Source organism: Prunus avium, chromosome 6 (assembly GCF_965620075.1).
Source record: "Prunus avium chromosome 6, drPruAviu1.hap1.1, whole genome shotgun sequence".
Lineage (NCBI taxonomy): Eukaryota > Viridiplantae > Streptophyta > Magnoliopsida > Rosales > Rosaceae > Prunus > Prunus avium.
In genome coordinates, this window is record NC_142289.1 from 30905290 (window position 1) to 30926606 (window position 21317).

The 21317-nt window shown below is 36.0% G+C and overlaps 3 protein-coding genes across 5 annotated transcripts; 2 read left to right on the forward strand and 1 right to left on the reverse strand.

The window, feature by feature from the left end:
• The first annotated feature begins 41 nt into the window (after positions 1–41).
• Positions 42–4475, forward strand: LOC110755471 (S-adenosyl-L-methionine-dependent methyltransferases superfamily protein). 3 transcript variants are annotated; one of them, XM_021956680.2, is made up of 10 exons: positions 42–194; positions 490–582; positions 796–862; positions 1210–1275; positions 2169–2262; positions 2403–2513; positions 2998–3098; positions 3347–3421; positions 3503–3595; positions 3883–4475. In XM_021956680.2, the coding sequence occupies exons 2-10, from the start codon at positions 569–571 to the stop codon at positions 4264–4266; spliced, it is 1005 nt and encodes a 334-aa protein (XP_021812372.2). In that variant the 5' UTR covers positions 42–194; positions 490–568; the 3' UTR covers positions 4267–4475. The 3 variants fall into 3 exon arrangements, with proteins under 3 accessions (XP_021812372.2, XP_021812374.2, XP_021812375.2); XM_021956682.2 differs by having other exon boundaries at positions 72–194; positions 502–582; XM_021956683.2 differs by having other exon boundaries at positions 104–194; positions 527–582.
• Positions 4476–4554: 79 nt separating this feature from the next.
• On the reverse strand, positions 4555–7319 carry FUC1 (alpha-L-fucosidase 1). Its single transcript, XM_021956676.2, has 3 exons — positions 6590–7319; positions 5801–6037; positions 4555–5559 (listed from the first exon to the last, which is right to left on the reverse strand). Exons 1-3 carry the CDS (start codon positions 7219–7221, stop codon positions 4791–4793), a joined length of 1638 nt encoding a protein of 545 aa, XP_021812368.2. The 5' UTR covers positions 7222–7319; the 3' UTR covers positions 4555–4790.
• Positions 7320–14363: 7044 nt separating this feature from the next.
• On the forward strand, positions 14364–16641 carry LOC110755449 (uncharacterized). Its single transcript, XM_021956650.2, has 3 exons — positions 14364–14731; positions 14879–15008; positions 15407–16641. Exons 1-3 carry the CDS (start codon positions 14596–14598, stop codon positions 16239–16241), a joined length of 1101 nt encoding a protein of 366 aa, XP_021812342.1. The 5' UTR covers positions 14364–14595; the 3' UTR covers positions 16242–16641.
• The last annotated feature ends 4676 nt before the right edge of the window (positions 16642–21317 follow it).

The window sequence follows — 21317 nt, forward strand, 5'->3', positions numbered from 1 at the left end:
TGGGCCTGAAAAATGTCACCCCAAATTTGTCACACTTGGGCCTTTTGCCCAGTACACCTCTCTAGTAAGCTAGTCGTCTTGTCACTCCCATAACTCTGTCTTGGCGATATCAATTCGGTGCATTTCTTTTCTACAGAGTTTCGAAGACAACAGTGCACACTGCAAACGGTAAAGCTCGCCCATTTAAGTTTCAGGTAAGCTACCTTCTCCGTCAATCTTTCTTTTTCTTCACTTCGACTTTGAGTTTGATCTTCTCTTTGTGACTCTTGAGGTGCAAAATAAAAAGATTTTATAGAAAATTCAAGTATGGCATTAATGAATTTTTGCTTATGTATATACATTTTGATTAAGATACATAACTCCCTAATTCTGACTAAAAGTGATTAACTTTTTTGTTTCTAATTGAGCTAAAGTTTCTTGCTGCTTGGGCTCAGTTAATTACAGTTGAAGCTCAACATTTTTTTTGTTTTTCTTAAATATTTTGGTAAGGTGGCACTTCAGTTGGCTTATTGAGTTGGGTTTGCAGCAGTGGATCATCAATTTCTTGTGGAATATTATAGCAATCAAAATGGAGCCTGACAGGTATTATGGGCAATCTTTACTTTCTGACTCTTTTACTTGTAACATATTTATATAGAATTTTGAAAATGTAGGGTTTATTATTAGAAAAAAGATATGCTTATGCAATTTGAAGAATATATTACTTGGGAAGTCTCATATAATTTTTTTGTTCCTTTTTCCAATATTATGTATATATGTATGTTAAAATAAAACTGTTCAAATTTTCTGTTGCAGGTTAAACTCCCCCACTACATTTACCATGAACTTAGAAGTTTTGGGCCATGACTTACAGTTCGCTCAGGTTTTTTATTTTCTCCTCTTTTTGTTTTTGGGATTAATGTTATCGTGTTAAGAAAGATCTTCAGAATCAGAAAATATTAAGTTTAGTGCTTTTTGAAGAAGACATTCTCCTAATGCTTAGAAATCAACGAGAGCTAACCAATTTAGAGTATGGTAATAGGAAGGGGCATAATATACTTTCGTGCATATGAACTGTTTTTGCTCTTTACTTTTCTGTATGACCATTTTCACCAATCCTATGTCTGTTGCATGAGTTACCTGTTATCAACTTTAATAATGGCTTTGTGATCATATATATGTCCTAATAACTTCTTGCCTGACCATGGAATGGCTTTATCTTTTCCATAGGATCCAAATTCAAAGCATTTAGGAACTACGGTTTGGGATGCATCACTGGTGTTTGTGAAGTTTCTGGTAATGATTGTTATCCCCCCTAGAAACTCTTGTAAAGTTCCGGTCATTTTAGTTTCCACATGTTTCTAACTCTAAACTTGGAAATGATGCATGTAAGTGACCTTTTATGGTTGAGCTTAACTTTGTTAAAGTTTGGGCCCAGTTGAATGCAATATTTGGATATGGAAGGAACAGCAAGGCTATATTCATCCTTAAAATAGATGTAATGCATTGATGATTTTGAAGTTCATCAAAGGAACCGAAAATAAAGGGTGTTTAGAAATTGATCTTCCTATTAAACAATCTGCTATTATTTTTAAATAAAATTCTGTAAACCTGAAACGATACAGTGATAAAAAAGAACTGCAACAGATATACTATCAGTCAGTTGCCATTTAACTTGATTTTGGTTCATAGGAATAACAAAGGATATTCGATTCACTCATTCGGGGCCAAAGGGACTCTACAATTACATATTACACTTTTGAATTGGAAGGGGCTTAGATGCCGATCCTATTGCTTCATTTACTAAGAAGGGGGTCTGACCAAAAAAAATTACTAAGACGGGGGTGGGTGCAGCAGCTATATGGACCCCTTACTTTATGTTGTTGTCTGCGGTTTCCTGTGCCGAGCCAGAAAGTTTTTATCTTTTAAAGAGCAGGCAAAGCCCAAACTCTGCTACCTTTCCCACCGAGGGCAGTGACTCAGCCTGCAGCAAATTTTGTTAATCTTGAGAAAATAATTTTTCTGCTCTAGGTATAGATTTTCATGCTGTAGCTGGAGTTAGGCTTTCCTTTCAGTTCAGTAATGGTTATGTTTTGGTTCCAGAGCAGATCATATGTCAATATGTACTTTAGCTTCGTGGCCTAGTTTTTTGTTTATAAATCTACATCTGACTTTATTGGCTTTTCCAGGAAAAGAATTGCAGAAAGGGAAGGTTCTCCCCAGCTAAACTTAAAGGAAAACGTGTCATTGAACTTGGAGCAGGTTGCGGAGTAGCTGGGTTTGGTGAGTTTTCTTTTTCCTGTTAAATTCATGTTGAAGTTAATCTATATGGCTTTTTATTCTTTTCCTGCTTGAAATGGGTCAAGTTTACTTTGCTTTCTCAGGTGTTTTGCTCCTAGTCTTATCTCATTTTGCTCTTTCAGGCATGGCATTACTGGGTTGTGATGTGGTTACGACAGATCAAGTGGAGGTTTTGCCATTACTAATGAGAAATGTTGAACGGAATACTTCAAGGATCACACAAATGAATTCTGGTCTGGTTTGGTTTGAAAGTTTAGAACCATATTCAATACCATGTGCATGTATTAGTTCCCATATCCTCAATGGTAGAACCAATAATGTCTTGTCACTTTCAACTGTATATTTTATATATGGCCATTCGGTTTGTGTAGCCCGTATTTAAACCCGCCAACTGCAACAATTGTTTCTGTTCTTTGAATGTTTTGAACAATATTCAATACCATGTGCATGTATTGGTTCCCATATCCTCAATGGCATAACCAATAATGTCTTGTCACTTGCAACTGTATATTTTATATATGGCTACTCGGTTTGTGTAGCCCGTATTTAAACCCGCCAACTGCAAGAATTGTTTCTGTTCTTTGAGTTTAAGAAACTGAACTCAACAAGAACAAATTAACATTACAAAACAAAACTGGTCTTTTTGGTTGGTTTGGTCAATTTAATTGCCTTTTCTAGATTTTTGCTCACAACTCATGAAAGTTATGTTCTTTGTAGACACATTTGGTTCGATCGAGGCAGCGGAGTTGAGCTGGGGAGATAAGGATCATATAAGAGCTGTTGGTCCACCATTTGACTACATTATTGGCACTGATGTTGTAAGTTCACTGAGTTTCAGCTGAAAATTGATAACTTTAGTTTCTGCAGTTTTCTTGACCTACAATGACAAATGATTACAACTATGGTATAGGCCGTATGGCACAAACAAATATGTGAACTTAGGATTCCTTTCAATCAAATTTCTAAAGGTTTCTTACTTGTGTTGTGCTTATAATTTATTTCACCCTGATGTCCTAGTCTTTTTATTCGTTATAACTGATCAATTTTCAACTTACTTGGCTTTAAGGTGTATAAAGAAAATCTCTTGGAACCACTGCTGCAGACAATGTTTGCATTATCAGGGCCTAAAACTACAATTTTGGTATGCTACTTCCTAGGTTTTAGCTTTAATTATTTTTGCCTAAAAATTGTTATTGATGCACTGGTTGTTTCAATTGGGAAGATTGGGTATGAGATTCGGTCTACAAGTGTCCATGAGCAAATGCTTCAAATGTGGAGAAGAAACTTCGATGTGAAAACTGTTCCAAATTCTAAGGTACAGTTTAGTTTTTGTAATGCAAATCCAAATTCTTGTCTATGGGGTTTGCAAGTGAAATTCCTGGTTCCTGTGACGTGTAGATTGCATGTTAGTGCATGGATTGAATTGTTGATATTCTTGGGGGCTAATTTATTGCAGGGTCTTGCGTCATTCATAATGCACCACATATAAGATTAATGCTTTTCTGGCATCCACACTTTGCCTTGAGCTTTGGAGAATATTCACTCTTACCTTTGTTTAATTTTCTTAAATACAAGAAATTTTCTTTTTCCGAACTCCTGCAGATGGACAGTACCTACCAGCATCCGGATATTCAACTTTACATTATGACATTAAAGCCTCCAGAGGGGTATGCAGACAACGCAGTTGAGGTGATTGATGAGAAAGACGATGAACTGGAGACTGGAGAGGAAGAAGCGGCTAAGGTGATTGATCAGAAAGTTGATGAAGTTGAGACAAGTGCAGAAAACACAGTTAAGGTGATCGGTGAGAAAGATGATGAAGTCGAAAGCAGCAAGGAAAAAGGTGAAAACAGTTATCTTGATGAAGAGGTTGAGGAAGATTGTGAGCCAGTGACAAGACCTCAGAATGGTAAACTTACTGATTGGGAAGCTAGAAGATATGGCTCAATGGCTGCAAGGCTTCTGCACGATATCAAAATTACTTAGGTTATAGGTTTATATTTGATGTATCTTGTGCTGTCATGTTGCTTGCGTTGTTGGGTTTCAAATACTAATCTAGTTTCTTGCTTTAATGTTCGTTATTAAGATATCAAGACATAATGCTTGTTAGAAACACAATGGCTTTCCTTTCTTTATTTTTGGAATGCCATTCTCCGAAAAGAGTCTTTGATGTATAAATCGTGTTTTATATACAAGAGGCGATCACTATAATCTTGATGGTTTCCTTACAAAAATTTCAAAGGAGATGTTAGATTAAAGTTTGAAAAACCAAAGTGAAGAATTCATAATAGAAGTAATTCTTTAATTAATTTTATGGTCATCAAAATAATGCCTCTAGAATATTTCCATGCAATGGAAATATACAAAAAACACAATACGGCAGCAATTTGAGAATGGTTGGATTCAATATATACACACACAAAAAGAAAAGGTTATGACACAAGCCAATTAGAAAGGAGAAAAAAAATGAAGATGAAAGTATTTTTACATTCAATGGAAATATACAAACACTATATGGCAGAAATTTGAGAATGATTGGATTCAATATGGCCATGAAGAACGTGACTGCCATTGATGCCTGCTTGTGAGGTTGTATTAGATAAGTTGCTCAAAATGGAAAATTCATCCATATATATACCCAAGTAGGAAATAAGTGGGTCTGCCCGGGCCTTGTCGATAACAAACCTCAAGTACTGAGATTTTACAGTCGGAAATTGCAGAAGCCTTTGATATCCGATTGTGGTGCCATTAATTACTTCATTCCACTCCCCATCTTCATTCAGGACCTCAAGATGGAACTCAATAACCCGCTGTCCCATTTGAATTGGCTCTTGAACTTGCAGAATGTTGAATGATACTAATTCTTGAAGGTTCAAGTATAGAATCCAATTAGACTGATTTACCTCAGGGGCCCAATAGGACTGAATACCTTCTTTGATGACATTGTAGGGGTTGAACCAAGAATGGCTACTACCTCCTCGCGTACAGCTTGCGTTGATAAGGGCATTTATGGCCAGATTATGTGAGAATATTGACCTCCGGAGCTCACTGAATTCTTGAAGCACTTGGATATCTTCTGCTGATATGAGACCTGAAGAGTTTGGGGGTACATTGAGTAACAAGAGACAATTTCTGCCAGCTGATTTGTAGTATAGGTCAAGAAGAGTCCTTGCTGATTTTGGAAGTTCCGAAGAATGCCAAAACCAACCAGGCCTGATTGAGACATCACACTCAGCTGGTACCCAATCATGACCAAATGGGTCTCCTCCATTTGAATATCTGTTTTATATGCCCATCATATTAACTCATAGCTCTTGGAGAAGAAAAGATGGTGCATAAAAAGATAGGTGCTGATTGCAGCCTCACAGGTTCTCTCAATAGGATCTTTTAAGCATATAGAAACAGTGCAGATAAATAGATGTCTGTATCTGAATGCACGCATACGTATACAGACATACATATATCTCCAACTACTAGAGAAACACAGAAAAGCTAATGGAAGTTAGAAGAGTGAACTCACTGGTAATCAGTGTCGCCGATCTTTGCATCACTCCGATTGAAAAGAGACCAACAAGTAGACCCGGCAACGCCAGCTTCATCCCCAACCCACCTGGTGTCAGGACCAGCATCGGAAAAAATGACAGCCCCTGGCTGGAGTTGATGAATGAGACTAAACCAAGAATCAAAAAAATATTCCATGTCTTTCTCCCCCTTCCCCTTTGCACCATCCAACCACACCTCCTTGATCTCTCCATACCTGTTTATAATTAAAAAAAAACCACCACAAGTCATTGAACATCTGTCCAAGAAATTCATCAAAAATCAAAGAAGCAAAAGTTCAAACAAATTCTCCAATCAGCCAACTTGAAGCAACACAGATGAATTAAAACATAAACCTTGATAATCAGTTAAACCGAACATCACAAATATTGTGACAAAATACATATCAACTAAATTCAAGAGAGCACATAAAAGACTGAATTGTACAGAACATGAAATGCTAAAACAAAACCATCAAGCAGAGGTCTGAGAATTTGATTTACATAATTGCACATAACTCATAAAAGCACAGAACACTTCGAAATCCATAACATCGATTCCAAAAATGCAAAACACAATTCCAGTTCCACACAATAAGAAAAGAGCTAACGTTCCTTGATAATAAAAAAACTCAACCAAATTAACAAAATTGCAGAGAATACAAATTGATCATACTTAAAGAAAACCGCTTAGAGAACTCATCAATAAAATCAAACAAACCCAATTCACAAAAACACTAGAACATCCAAAATTCAGCAGAAAAATGTACCTTGTCAGCAATTCTGTCATTTGCCCCATGTAGAACTCGTTATACTCCAAAGTCTTCCCATATATCGGTTCATGCCGATCCCACGGCGAAAGGTAAAGCCCCAATCCAATACCTGCGTCCCTAGCAGCCATAGCCAGCTCACCAACAACATCACCACCACCATTCCTCCAGGGGCTGGAGCTCACCGAGTAGTTGGTGTACTCAGTGGGCCACAAGCAGAACCCATCGTGATGCTTTGCGGTGAGAATTACGCGGGAAAAGCCCGAGTCTTTGGCCACTTTGACCCACTGAGTGGCATTGAGCTTGGTGGGGTTGAAGGCTGAAGGGTCAACGTGGCCTGTGCCCCATTCTGAGTCTGTGAAGGTGTTGGGTCCAAAATGGAGGAACATGGCCATGTGCCCAAGTTGCCATTGGAGCTGGGGAGCTGAGGGGAGGGGCAGAATGGGAAGAGGAGGTGGCTTTTTGGGTAGTGAGGATGAAGAAGAAGAAGAGAGAGATAAGGGTGGGAGTGAGAGTGAGAGAAAGATGAAAAGGGTGAGTTGTGAAATTGAATTTGTGAAAATTGGTGTTTGGGTTATTGGGTTGTGCAGGTGAGAGGTGGCCTTGTGGATGCTCTGCCTCTTCTTCTTCATGATGCTTGGGAGGCAGGCAGGGACTATGCACAGTTTTTGACTTCCAGTCTTAAAGAGTTGTTTTTCTTTTTCTTTTTCTTTTTTCTACTTTTATTTTTTTAATTGGATGAATGAAATAGAATTACTAGTAGATCTGGTGGTCTGATATAGGTTGATCGCAAAGCAAAGCAAAGGAGGTATGGTTGTTGACTTGTTACGTTGTTTGTTTATTTTTAAATGACAATGGATGAGGGACAATACTTCCCTCTTGTTTCCCTCCATGAGCAAGGAGGAACTCTTACTTACCTTCTATTGTAGCTTAATCACAAAATAACATGTGTTCTCTCTTTTTTAATTGTCAATACCGTTTTTTTTCTTTTCACTTTTATTAAACCCCTAACTTTTTACAAAACATTCACTTGGTAATATGATCTTGTATTGACAAACCTTCATGAAGAAACTATGTCTACAAATGTCGTTAGTGGCAACTTTGGTTGTAGAGGAATTATTAAAGTTAGAGTTCGAAAGGGCTACAAAGACTTAAAATTTTGAAGGAAAATTATTATTTTAAAAATGGTTGAGAAAAATCAAAATGAAAAACAATGGGAATTTATTTTTATTTTTTTTCCTATTTTGGTAAAAAGTTAAGGGTTTAATAAAAGTGAAAAAAGGAAAAGATGTTTGACAATTAAAAAAAAGAGGATATATGTCACTTTGTGATTGAGCCACAATAGAAGGTAAGGACGAGTTCCTCCTTATGGGTAACAAGGTAAGTATTGTCCTCCTTTGAGGAGGAGCATCTTCAAGAGGCTGAGGTTTTTTGTTGTTTGTTGGGGTGTGTTCCCAGTTTACCGAAAAAGCAAGCACGTTCAAGGGTGAGTAGGCAGAGGAAGTAGCTAAAATTCTACTCTAATAATTTAAAGTGACATGTTTTCTAGTCGTTTAAAAAGTTGATCAAAAACAGTAAATGAGGCCCTAGCCATTCCAAATCAAACTCCCAGTTGAAGGCATCAATCCGGAATTTGTTCTTTTGTTTCATGTTTTTGGGTTGAGTAGAAAGGCCCAAACTTTCAGGTTATATATGCTTTCGTGTGGTATTTAGGAGGCCCAGTTTTAAATCCAATCTGGGATTTGGAACTGCTCCATCAGATTCTGAATTGAGAGTGTTGAGAGAGTCATGTATTTAAAAAAGTTTGAAGGATGAATTATATTCTTTGCAGGTGGGCCTAAAGCAAACATGTTTACATAAATAAATCAAGTCATTCAAGATCAAGACTGATCAAAGATGTTGGATGCTGCCATGGACATTGACCTTTCGCCGGATGGAGTACAAACACCTCTGCTAAAGTGTCATTTCGTCACAAGGGTATGCATAACGCTCCTTTTTAATTAAGGCCAATTTCATTTTACCCTAAAGGTTAAGAATGGACCATAAGGTTTGAATTTTTCAACATTAAGGGTTTCAAGTCGCATCACTTTTGTTAAATTAGTGACGTGACAAGTGCAGTGTCAATCTTAATTTTATTATAAAGAAAAATAAAAAAATAAGAAAACAAACAAACCTTTATATCATTTGAACAAGTTATTTCCTCTCAATCAAGAAGACTAACAAATTTAATCTCACTCACGAGAAGTTTTTAGAAAAAATAATCTGATTGAAGACATGCTATGTTTTTTTTTTTTCCTGAAAAAACCATGTTATTGTTGATCAAATTAATAGGGAGACTGGGTACACATGCATTATACATAATTTTAAAAAATTCAATGAATAATCTATAACGATAGTAGAGGAGGATGATAAACTTATCAATCTAACGGCTACAATGCAGTTCACTTTAAGTATAAGTCCTCCTACCTCAATGTCAATTGTCAAACAACTCCATAACTATATGTATACCAACCTCAACCACCCAACTAAAAGGGGTATAGAAAAAGGTTAAACTAGTTTCAAACCTCATTAGCTCCCAAAACACATGAGAGATTGACTGATTGCTTTCCTTCCTCCCAAAACTGTCTGAAAATCTCAATCTGAAGCCAACAAACCCCAAATACTTCCCATATAATTCAACAACCAAATCCCACCACGTACGATGGCATGTCAAATATAGACCACAACGCAATGCCAGAAAATTCCAAGGGAACCCGAAACCCGAGAAGCTACAGGGACACGTTTCGTGCGGTGAGCCTAAGCGCGAATCTTGAAAACGATACTTCCCGCCCATGCCTACGCAATTTGTGACGTCGTCTCCTAACAAGACAGCGAGGCTATCTTCAGCTGGGATCCCCAGTTAGGAGAGAGAGAACTTTGCTTTGACTATTTTTTTTATTAGAATAACATATCACATCTTGCCTTAACTGGAAAATTACCTACTACCCATTTTGTATTGGGTTTATATATTAAGGACATGAGAATTATAGAGTTTAAAAGAGAAGAGAGTGGAAGACTTTGTTATGTTTGAATTATAGAGTTTAACGATAAATGAAAAAGGATATAAAAACAATAGTTTTAGTTTTGAATTATTATTTTTTATTTAGCCCTCCATTATTGCGTAAAGCAAACTCAAATGAAAACAAACAAAAAAAACTGATACAACCCACATCTGTGATCTCCTATCCCAGCCACAAAACCTATCAAATCTTTAGTCCATTGCTCCTTCTCTCAAAAAGCAGAAAAAATTCCTATATCTTTCATTTGAGATCTCCATTTGATTTTCATCGGGTTCTATCCGTTGGTAAAATTATTGGTATCTTTCATTTCATAGCCCCATTTGCTCACATCAGGCTGTACTATCTAGTGCATGGCTATATATTCTCCAGGGAACTATCTCATTGATTAGAAGTTTGAAGTCATCGTCTTTTACTTTTCAAGGTTCATATAACCGAAGTAAGGAATTTGTAAATTAAAAGCATTTATCCATGTACTCGAGGTCCTAGGTTCAATTTTCCTCCCTCCAACATCGCTTGTGTAAAAAAAAAAATCATATAAGCATATACGTTGTTTCTACCCTAACCTAAACCGTCTTTGGATGTTGAACAAAATCAAGGAGATTTTCCTATAGTTTCTATCATCAATTTGGTATTTTGTAGGAATTAACAAGGTATAGATCCTTTTTGTTTATGACTATTCTTACGCTTGGAATCAACAAGGATTAAAGGATTAAAACAAGCTGAATCGAAAATTGTAAGGGACTTGAAGCTCAGGTGCTTAAGAACATTTATTCCCACATTCGATGTTTTGTGTTCGATATATTCATGTGGCAATCCCATGTCAGCAAAGCTAACTCAACAGAATTAGTTGAGGAGACAAAAATTGTTAAGAGTAAGTTATGCTAAGTTGAGACAATTAAGCTAGTATAAAAGCTGAAATGTATTGTGCAATCATTTAACAATTCTACAATACAAAGCTCATTTCTCTAAATGAGGGCCAGCAGCATGTTGCATTATCAGAGGTATATATGTAAAACTCCGCTTTACAAGTTTGAAGGCGAGGATTTAGATTATTGTTCCTGGGGGGAATCACGTACGTCTGCAATGACACAATATCAGACTCGTTCAAGAATCTTATAAACCATGCATGCATCGGACACCCAATGATGTTTAGATGATGCAGAAGGTAATTAATTAATTAATTATATGTCGACAATGATAAAGATTTAGATTGTTCAAACGTATTAACATATATTATCTTATAATCTAGAAGATACAAGCTTACGTTTTACAGGCACTGCTGCCTTTAGAGTGTCAACTCCTGAAGTTGTATAATGTAATTAACCAAAAGGATCATCAGTTGCCATGCATATCCTTCTTGTGAGTACAAGTCATGGATTGAGTTTCTTTCTTTCTTTCTTTTTTTCCTCTTGTAAATCATACAAGTCATGGATATATATATACACATAAAGCTTCATCGGTTGATGAATCCTCAAATTTGAGGGACACCCTTGTAGGCCTATTCCACATTGCATTTCAAATCCGAACTGTCTATGTTTAGGATATTCATTCAAAGATCATTTCTACGAAAAATCACTTGAATCCGAAATCATTTGACCACTCAATTAATAGTTGTCATCTTAATGTTCCTTATATGAGTATCTAAAACTTGATGGTTTTGCCAATGGTTCCTAGCCTAGTGATAAAGGGCCTTAACTTGCAGACCAGTGGTCTTCGAACTTTCGTGGCACTTTGGAAATGTGTGTGAGAAAAAACCCCCCTCCCCTAATATTGCTTGTATAAAAAATTTATATAACTTTTTTTAAAGTTTTAATTATATGTTTTAAGATGAGTCACAATAATGAGATTATTATTTTTCTTAAAATGAGGACATCCTTCATGCTACTCGTTCGAAGTAGGGATGGCAGAAATCCCCGCGGGAGCGGGTCCCCTTCGGGTCCTCGATTCTAAAGAAGGGAGATTTCGGAGCAAAACGGGTATCGGGTATGGGGAGGGGATGGTATTGGCGTCCCTGTCCTCGAACCTGACCCAAAAATATATATGTTTATATTCAAATAAATAAATGTATAATTATAATATTTATGTTTAACCTTAAGTTAACCTCCCTCTCCTAATTCTTCCTAATATATGCTTATAATTATAATATTTGTGCTTACTTTTTATTAAGTTGTAGACTTATTTATTTTTGTGAGATTCCAAAATTTGTAAGATGATCATGATGAAGATTTGGATTATATATATATGTTTTGTCAAATTGAATTGATGTGATTTTGAATAGTTGAGTTGAATTTTATAGTTAATTTGGATGTGTTGAATGAAAATTTAATATGAAACTTAATGTTAAAATGTATGATAAATATTTTTTTTTGCAAAAAAAATCTGGGATTCGGGGCGGGTATGGGTATAGTCCCCCGGCGGGGATGAGTACGGGGATTCTCCGAAACCTATTAAACGGGGATAGGTTCGGGTACGGGGGCGGGGATAGAGAGTGGGAACAGGAATGGTATTGTCGTAGCCGGCCCCTACCCGACCGGTTGCCATCCCTAGTCCGAAGCCTCCACTAAGTCATGCCGTCAAAATTGACTGAAATGTAGTAAACATTGTTTTACTGTGAATTATGATGGTTATTAAGCTAAAATTCTGAATGTCCCAATCAAAACATTTTTGGCACCTTGTATGTAGCATCTTTTGACGCAGGGGGTTTTAACCCCATAGCCTGCACCGCACGGTTGCACCACAAAGTTTCTTGCATGTTTTTACTGTGGAAACAATATTGATGATATCATCCATGTGAATGAAGGTTCGTGAAAATACCCCTTTGATGGTCTTTGGGTTTTATACATCTGTACGTGGTAAAGGTCAGTTTAACCGTGTGGCACACAGTTTTTACTTTATTGGACGAGATCTTGAATTGGGAACGAGGATATTATTGAATGAAAAAATAAATTAAAACTGAACATGTTTTTTACCTAAACTAAGAAGAAAGCAATCTGACACAAGGCCATTTCACAGGGGGAAATTCTCTCTTGTTTAGGTCACAAGCCCAAGTGCTTGTAAATGAGATATTAAGTCTACACTAGAAAAACATATATTTTATCACTCGTACGTACGTATATATAATTTGTCTGAATGACGTTCTTGTCACCTCTCTAATAGATGGAATCCACCAATATAATGATTCTCTCTCACCTCTATTGGAGATGTGGTACACAATATGATCTATAAATGTGATATCTATAGCATTTCCCTTTTGAATCGTATTTTTGTACTTCAAGAAATCAAGTTATGATCACGAGTAAATTGTTTAATAATACATTTATTTTCCATCATGAAAGAAGTTCCAAATTCGAATGCCTTCTTCCTTAGAAATAAAAAAAAAGCTTGTGGCCCTAGCAAATATGAATCCTGTAGCTAGCAGCATTGATTTCATGGCCTGCAAAATCATGTAGCTATATAGGGCCCCTCCAAGAATCCAAGTGATCCTAAATATATAGGCCTCTATTTCCTATTGGTTACTCAGAAACCTAAATAGTGAATTTAAATCTACCAAAAGTATGTGATGTCTCCCAGTGAGGAAATGCTATGATGTACCTCAACCATCTCTGAAGATATTGTTTGCCTATTTTAACAAGTTGTGACAATAGCTTATGATGCATCATCATCCAGGAAGTGTGGCATCGATTAGTCTACGGTCCCAGTAGCACCTGATCAGATGAATTTAAGGGCAAAGAATTTGATTGATGGGTCCAAACTACATGATCACTCTCATCATCACTCACTCTGTGCATCGATCTCATGGACGGTCAGGATTTCTGTGTGATGATTATTGATTAGGATACAATTAATAATGATGTCCAATGAACTAATTCAATAAGAATTGCCAAAAACATTAAATTAGAGGCATAGATGTGCATGTGGAGAGTGATATTAAGGGTGGCAATTTCCGACACAACCCGATGAATAGTTTCAAATCTTAAAAGGAGAAGCTAAATGTGCATTAAGTTAGGACAAACATATCATCTCTGTTTGTTATTTTTTTTGTCCGAAGTTATGAGATAGATATGGGCGATGATGCATCTCATCCTTTCTTACCTAGTCGCTTCAAAAAATTTATAGCAATATAATTAAGCTACTCCATATAGATGTATCTCATAATTCTGTATTGATCATGATTTTTTAATAAATATTGGTGAATATTTTTTATTGAAAAATTTGACGAGTTAATGCAAAAAGAAATATCTTTAAATTTTTGAGGTTAAAGGGCACGTAATGAGTTAGAATTAGAATAAATTTAGAGAGTTCATACCCCTTCATGTTACGTAACCAGAAATAGAAATTTGGAAAAACATACTTATTGTTTTTCACATACGAAAAACGCGGCTTGTTCATAATGCCCTTTAGAAAAGATAATAATATACATATATATATATATATATTGATCAATTTTGAAGTTCAAACCAAGTTATATTTATGTAGCTATTACTTGGGGAGGGGCTCTGGCCATCACTTCAATTGCCTCCTGTTTTGTATCTACTTATTAGCGAAAAGACTTTGGATGCTTTTAAGAGAGAAGAGACGTATGAGTGAGGTTAATGATGAAATGGGGGTGCCAACCTATATGAGATAGAAAGTTAGAAAGTTCGATTTTTTTCTAATCAGCTAGCTAATTGACATTTATAGGAGTTAGAAAAACTGATGGTTGAACGTTGTCTCTCATTTTGACTAAAAATCATCACTCAATAAAATAATCTTTTTTCCAGTGTACTACGCTGTCCAAACCCTCAACACCATTATTAAGGCATAAGCACCTCCCAAACCAATGTCCATTTTAAAAGGTGAGACCTTTGGTTCCTCAAAAGAGCTTTAGGGATATCCAAGAGATCAAAGGCCAGACGTCTCTTTCTGTGTGTTTGAGAGAGAGAGAGAGAGAGAGAGAGAGAGAGAGAGATGGGTAGGGCTCCTTGTTGTGACAAGGCAAATGTGAAGAAGGGGCCATGGTCACCAGAAGAAGACTCAAAGCTGAAGGAGTACATAGAGAAGCAAGGGACTGGTGGGAATTGGATTGCTCTTCCACAGAAAGCTGGTAAGGTTACTTAATTCAAGCTCAAAATTATCTAATAATGGAAATATGTGTTTCCATCTCTCTCTCTCTCTCTCTCTCTCTCTCTCTCTCCTGTTTATATGTATCTGCTTGTTTGTTTATGTTTGGGTTGATTTGAGTGTGGATCAGGTCTGAAGAGATGTGGGAAAAGCTGCAGATTGAGGTGGCTTAACTACCTGAGGCCAAACATCAAACATGGAGAATTCTCTGATGAGGAAGACAGAATAATATGCAGCCTCTTTGCTAGCATTGGAAGCAGGTACTACTCTAGCTCTACGCAATTATATTTCTTTTTCTTCTTTATTACCTAATTTCCATAGGTATAATAGAGTCTACCTCTTTTTCCTTATTTATCATCTCCTATCATGAAAATTGCTGATGAAATCTATCCAAAAATGAGTAACAAAGAACAGAAAAGAGGAAAGAGAAAAGACAAACATGAACTCATGTTTTTTTGTTTTCCTTATTTTATGTTGTAAAAAAACCCTTCATTTATCAAGAATCTGCTATATTTGGATAATTTCCCTGCATGCATGCCAAGTTTTGGATCTAACATCCACACCCACTTACAGCTGTTAAGGGAAAGCCAGAACAGGTTTCTGCTTCTTCTGGAACTTAATCATAATTTATGTGTAATTAACAATTAATTATATGCAGGTGGTCAATTATAGCTGCTCAGCTGCCAGGCAGGACTGACAATGATATCAAGAACTATTGGAACACCAAGCTCAAGAAGAAGCTCATGGGGATGCACATGGCTCCTCCATCTCATCATCATCACCATCATCAGAGAAATTCATTAAAACCTCCCCCATTTCCTTCTTCCTCTCATCACAATTACCAAAACCAACCACTAATCCCATCTCAACCTCTCTCATCACTGTTCAAAGACCTTAGCAGTACTTATAATAGATCTTTCTCATCAGGCTTTGAAATTCCACATCTTTCCATGACATCCAATAATTTTTCAAACACTACCACCAACTCCTCTCTTTTCCCAACCCAAGAGTGCCTGGTGGGTTCCATGCAGTATAATAATTACCCTGTGAAGAAAAATAGTAATCAAAATAACCTCCTCATGTTTGGAAGTGAAGGAAGTTGCAGCACTTCATCTGATGGGAGCTGTAATCAGATCAGCTATGACAGAGAGAGCAACATCAAACAAGAAGAAATGGTTTTCCAGAGTTTTGATCAAGATCAGAATAATCAGCGGTTCATGATGCTCAACTATGGTAACAACAACAGTGGTTGTAGTACTGGATCAGCAGGTCATGATCATCACCATGTGATCAACCAATGGTGTGAGAGGCCAGATGGGTTTGATCATCTTGGAGCAGAAAACACATTAGGGTACTGTGATCTAGAAGATGTTAAACAGTTGATAAGTGGTGGGAATAATCTTAATATTAGTGTTAATGGGTCTAAGTCTAACAGCCTCTTTTCCAATGTCGATGAAAACAAGACAGAAGAGAAGGTCATGTATTTCTACTAAGAACTGAAATGCTAGTAATTGAGTACTGACTGACTGCTGTTAAGTAAAATGATCAGAAAGATTTGATGGGGTATGGGGTGGTGGGGGAGATTTCAGGAAAGAAAAAAAAGAAAAAAAGAAAGAAAGAAAGATTGACTCAGTTTCTTCCCTAGGGGTCTATATGTGTTCTGAACTTTGAAAAAGTACCACTTCTGATGATATCTGAAATGAAACATTTCTTTTTTTGACAGTACATGGTAAAAGCTTCTTTTAATTTTGTGCATTTCTTTTTGGGAGGTGATTGATGATGATGATGATGATGGTGGTGATGATGTTATGTTGTTGTTGTACGGTCCTTCACTGCAACTTCATTTCTGAAATTGTTTATTTTATTTTTAAAGTGTTATGAAAACTAGAGAGAACTTGTTCTCGCCAAGATAAGAACAAGAATCTTTATGTAAAAATAAACCAAGCATGCAACGTTTGCTTTGTTAATATTTTATTAGTTTCCATTTTTATAATTTGTTAGCGGTACCCTAAAGCCAATAGGTCTAGTACGCCTACTTTAAATGACAAAACTACCCTACTTGCCACTAGTTTTTCACATGCTTACCATCCTTGAAACTACTATAGTCAAATCATTCGTCTTCGAAAGTCAAGATGACCCACTTTACCTCATTGACTAACATTTTGCATCTCACTTACCCTCTCTAGTCTTTCATCAAGTCGACATTGGATACCTGTTCTTGACGTGGCCCTCTAATTTTACGCCATATAAGTTTATAAGAGGCTCGACAGTAGGTGAAAATTAAGTCGCCAAACATCAGTCAAGATGAGTTATATATTATAAGTTCGAGAGCGTAATGTGGGATTCAAATGCAATAAGGGGTAATTTTGGTATTTGGAGTATGTGCATTACTGTTGCTTGGTAGTAAGGTTAATCAGTCGGAATCTTTTATATACAAATGAAGCAGGTCAGACTCAAGATGGGAACTTGCTTACCAGAAAATGAAAGACAAAAACATGATGCTGGAAATTTTGGAGTTTTGCAAAGGCTTCAACTTTAAAATATGGCTTTTCATTTTTAATACATGATCTCAGTACACTCTCGATAAACGACATGTCTCACATTAAATTTAGCAAGATGGTTAAAAACCCAAAGGCCATGGAAGTATTTATATATATAAATTAATATGTGTTGATCAATGCACAACTGATTGTCTGTATACAAAATTTAATTAAATCGGTGAGGCGGGCAAGGGCATGCTATAATGATAACAAGGGGGTGCCTGCAGGAACAGTAGAATTATTTGATTAGACTACTCATTTGGGGAGGCAATATTTGTTCATGGAGGTTCATTGAAATAAAATTGTTTTTTTCTTTCTTTCTTTCCATTGAAATAATTAAATAATTAAATCTTTAATCCTGAAATCTTAACTCTAAACTCGAAAATAATCAATCGTGAGCATCCTGTTTTAACGAAAACTTGTTTCATATTAATAATTACGAAGTTTTATCTAGTTGCGGATCCACATAGGGGCAAGGGGGTTCAATTGACCCCTGCAAACCCAAAATCCACCATAGGAGTTCAAGAACTTGACCCCTGCAAATTGCCCATAAGGTGTTTGATGAAATGCCCCAAAGAGGAAGCAGCCACAGCCCACAGCCAAAGGAGAGAGCCTTGTTGCGTGTGCACGCAGCGCTCAACGCCCTGTGCTCATTTTTTTTTTCCTGATGTCAAGACAACGTCGTTCCACTTAAGTTTATTTTTTATTTTTTATTTTTATAAACCTGGCCAAAACAACGTTGTTTTGGCTCAGGTGTTTTTTTTATAAAAAAAAATCTCTTCTGCTGCTCGATAAAACAGAGGGGGAATGAGATTTTAACAAAAACTTGTTTCATATTAATAATTACGAAGTTTTACCACTCTATTTTACGTTATTTTTCTTTTAGAAACCCATACTATTTTTTTTTATCGCTTAAGAGAAGTGGGAATTGAATTTAAGACTTCAGTTACATAAGTAAATGCTCTAAACCCATTCCCTTGCATTATTGTTAATTCTCTTTCATAATCCATTATTATGCTTATGCTCAAAGGCAACACATTTCAAGGACGTCCACTCTTCCATCAAACTTTAAGCTCACTACAGACCATATATATAAGTTGAGGTCAATTTCTTGTAAGATAATGGAATTGAAATTAGAGGTGACAATTCATGTTGATGAGTCGCATTTGAATTATGTTGACAGATTGGCCGCGAATATGCATATGAATATGATATGAATCTACAAGCAAGTATGCATTTATGGCATGTTTATCCAACGGTAGCAAACGACGAAAACATAAGCAAGTCACGTTACTTAGCCAATGTAATGAAGTAGTTGCCTTGATAATGTGACACCACCAATTGTGAATTCAACCCCCTTAACCCTTAGAAACAACGTACAGAACGTCTAATTCAAATGATTAAGAGCAGTTATCTATACATCTCAACTTCTATATTCAAAACGCAGAAACTCATGGTTGAAAATCAAAATCTTTTTTATGATAATGAAAATGGTAGTGATTGTATGGTGGAGAAACAAAATTGTAGCCAGCAGCACAGTTGAATGTAGACAATGTATTTTATTGAAGTGACAGGGAATCCCTATCGGGAAGCAGTCCTAAAGCACTCCAAAATTACATGATATGCTGCACAATATCTCTGTCAGTGCATACGCCCAGATTTTTATTAGAGTGGGGGCAGTTGCCGGGAGGCCAATTTGTCTCTGCATCCTTGAAATTTTGTTTCATTTTAATTATATATTCAACCATTTTGTCAATTTTTTTTCAGTAAAATATGAACAATCCAATAAAATCTCACCACTTATAGAAACTAAATTATTTGGAAATCTGCATCTACTTCAGTTTTAAATTAAATAATTGCGGTTCCACTTGCCAGTTTAGAGTTTTTTTATTTAAAAAAAATTATAATAATTTTCCAACTTGATTTTATTTTAAAAATAATGAGGGAAAAGGTTTTCTAGGAATGTCTTTTCTAGTGAAGTGTAAGGGTCAAAAGGTGTGGAACCTACTGACAGTCTGACACCCAAATATTTTAAGTTCAAACGTTTTTTTTAAAATAAAAAAATTTGTGTTTAATTATTTAGAAAGAGCCCAACACAATACAGATATTTTCTTGTTATTTATAATGTAATTGTCCAGTGAGTGGAATTTGCTTGACCATTGTCCGTGACCTTGTTGATTTTAGGTAGTCTTCGACTTTAGCTATTTGTGTCACACTTTTTTCCAAAGAAGCTGTAAAAGTTGATCTTTGAGTACCAACATACCTACTCTAAGGATAAAACCCTTGAATATCATCATAGCCGTTGGGATAAAGATTAATTCATACTTATTCGGAAACAGTTGACTTTAACCACAAAGGATAAACCCTTAAATACCATCATATCCGTTGTGCCCCAATAAACTCTTCAATTCAATTAATGCAATATTTGTTACTTTAGCATTTTCTATCAATGCGTTTGGATGATGGAATTTAAAATGACGGAAATTAATGTTCTAGAATTTGTAAAGTTTCTTGTTTGGGTGACGGATTTAAAACACGGAATTTAATCTTTATTTGTAAAGTTATCTTTTTTTAAAACACAATCTCTCTTGGGATTTTAGAAATAATGACTTTTAGATAGAATTTAAAGTTGAGATTTATGATCTCCAAATTCCATGTTTTTTCCCACGCGGAATTTCTAAATTTCTATGTTTTTTTTATCCAAACCGGGAATTGGTTCATGTCAATTTAGAAATTCTGAGTTTTGTTAAAATCCCAAGTTTATTTCCCTCATCCAAACGCACCATTTCTCTAAAAACAAGTGAATAGGATTTAGCATTTTCAATGTAGGTTTTTTCTTCTAAAATAAAATAAATAGTTTCAAGAGCTACGATCAACTTGTCATTTCTGAAGAGAGAAATAAGTTGCAGCTTTGGGTGACTGAGTTTGACAAGTCTGTTGGAGAGAGCTTGGCTGATGAGACTCACCTATTTTAACATTCCAAAACTATTGAAGAGGTTGTTAGAGATGCTTTTATCACTTTCGTCCTATTGTTTCTATATAATACATCCATTATTGTTTTTACTTGTTTTGCATCACGCAAATCCAATATATTACTATTGTAAGAAAACGGTACCTTGACTTTTGATGGAGTTGCAATGATTCAAGGCCCCGAGAACGCTTCATGAAGTTTTTCTTTAATGTCACATTTAGTGCTTATTATTGAATTGGATAACTCGCTAAAGTTCAACAACAATTGTAGGATAATTTCCTTCTTGAAAGTTAAGGAACTAGGGTATATATTATATAATTCACATTTCCAACCGGCAGTATGATAATTTCCTTCGTGAAAGTTATTTGACATTTTTTTTATTATATCCGCAAGGCCCCTCCATATGTAACATTTTAGGAATACACAGAGAGATATTTCACAATAAACTACCTCAAAATCAAGAGTGACAACTGAGTCGTTTGGGGTCCGCAATGCCTCTCTACTTGAATGCTTCACTTTTCGTTGAGATAAACATCAGAAACCTAAACACTTCACTTTATATAGAAAAAAATAGTTAACGGTTATGGTAAAAAAAATAATAAATTATCGGGGAGCCTGCCCAAACGTCATCAGTTTCTATCCCGGTACGGCGCCGGGGCGATCCCCTTAGGTGAAAACTAAGTAAACAAGCAATATGAATTATAGCGTATAGAGATTATTATACGCAATACAGAGTGTGCCCCTACGGTGGCTACATCTAAATAACTGCTGGGTCACTTTTCAACCGAAGCTACTGAAATTCTGGCTGCAAGCTTCACCAAAAGCTAGCAATTTTATAATTACTGGGAAATGTTGTTATGATGAGAGTGCGTTTCATTTAGACTGGGAGCTCATTCCCTATGTTTAGTTAGAATTGGTACCCATAAAAACAAATGTTTCGGTCAAAAAATTATAAATTTGATTGCTTTAGAGCATCCGCAATCATGCTCTCTATTTCTTAGCTAAGGATTTAGCTAAAAACACCAAAAAGCTATTTTAGGAGCTCATCTCTTTCTACG

Bases quoted from the DNA above. Each gene is read 5' to 3' on its own strand.
- LOC110755471 (XM_021956680.2), top strand. The intron at 2,263-2,402 runs GTGAGTTTTCTT...TTGCTCTTTCAG, and splicing joins TTGCGGAGTAGCTGGGTTTG to GCATGGCATTACTGGGTTGT. The intron at 3,099-3,346 runs GTAAGTTCACTG...CTTGGCTTTAAG, and splicing joins ACATTATTGGCACTGATGTT to GTGTATAAAGAAAATCTCTT.
- FUC1 (XM_021956676.2), bottom strand. From the start codon at position 7,221: ATGAAGAAGAAGAGGCAGAGCATCCACAAGGCCACCTCTCACCTGCAC. The intron at 6,038-6,589 runs GTACATTTTTCT...AATTATAAACAG, and splicing joins ATGACAGAATTGCTGACAAG to GTATGGAGAGATCAAGGAGG. The intron at 5,560-5,800 runs GTGAGTTCACTC...CATATAAAACAG, and splicing joins ATCGGCGACACTGATTACCA to ATATTCAAATGGAGGAGACC.
- LOC110755449 (XM_021956650.2), top strand. From the start codon at position 14,596: ATGGGTAGGGCTCCTTGTTGTGACAAGGCAAATGTGAAGAAGGGGCCA. The intron at 14,732-14,878 runs GTAAGGTTACTT...AGTGTGGATCAG, and splicing joins TGCTCTTCCACAGAAAGCTG to GTCTGAAGAGATGTGGGAAA. The intron at 15,009-15,406 runs GTACTACTCTAG...AATTATATGCAG, and splicing joins TTTGCTAGCATTGGAAGCAG to GTGGTCAATTATAGCTGCTC.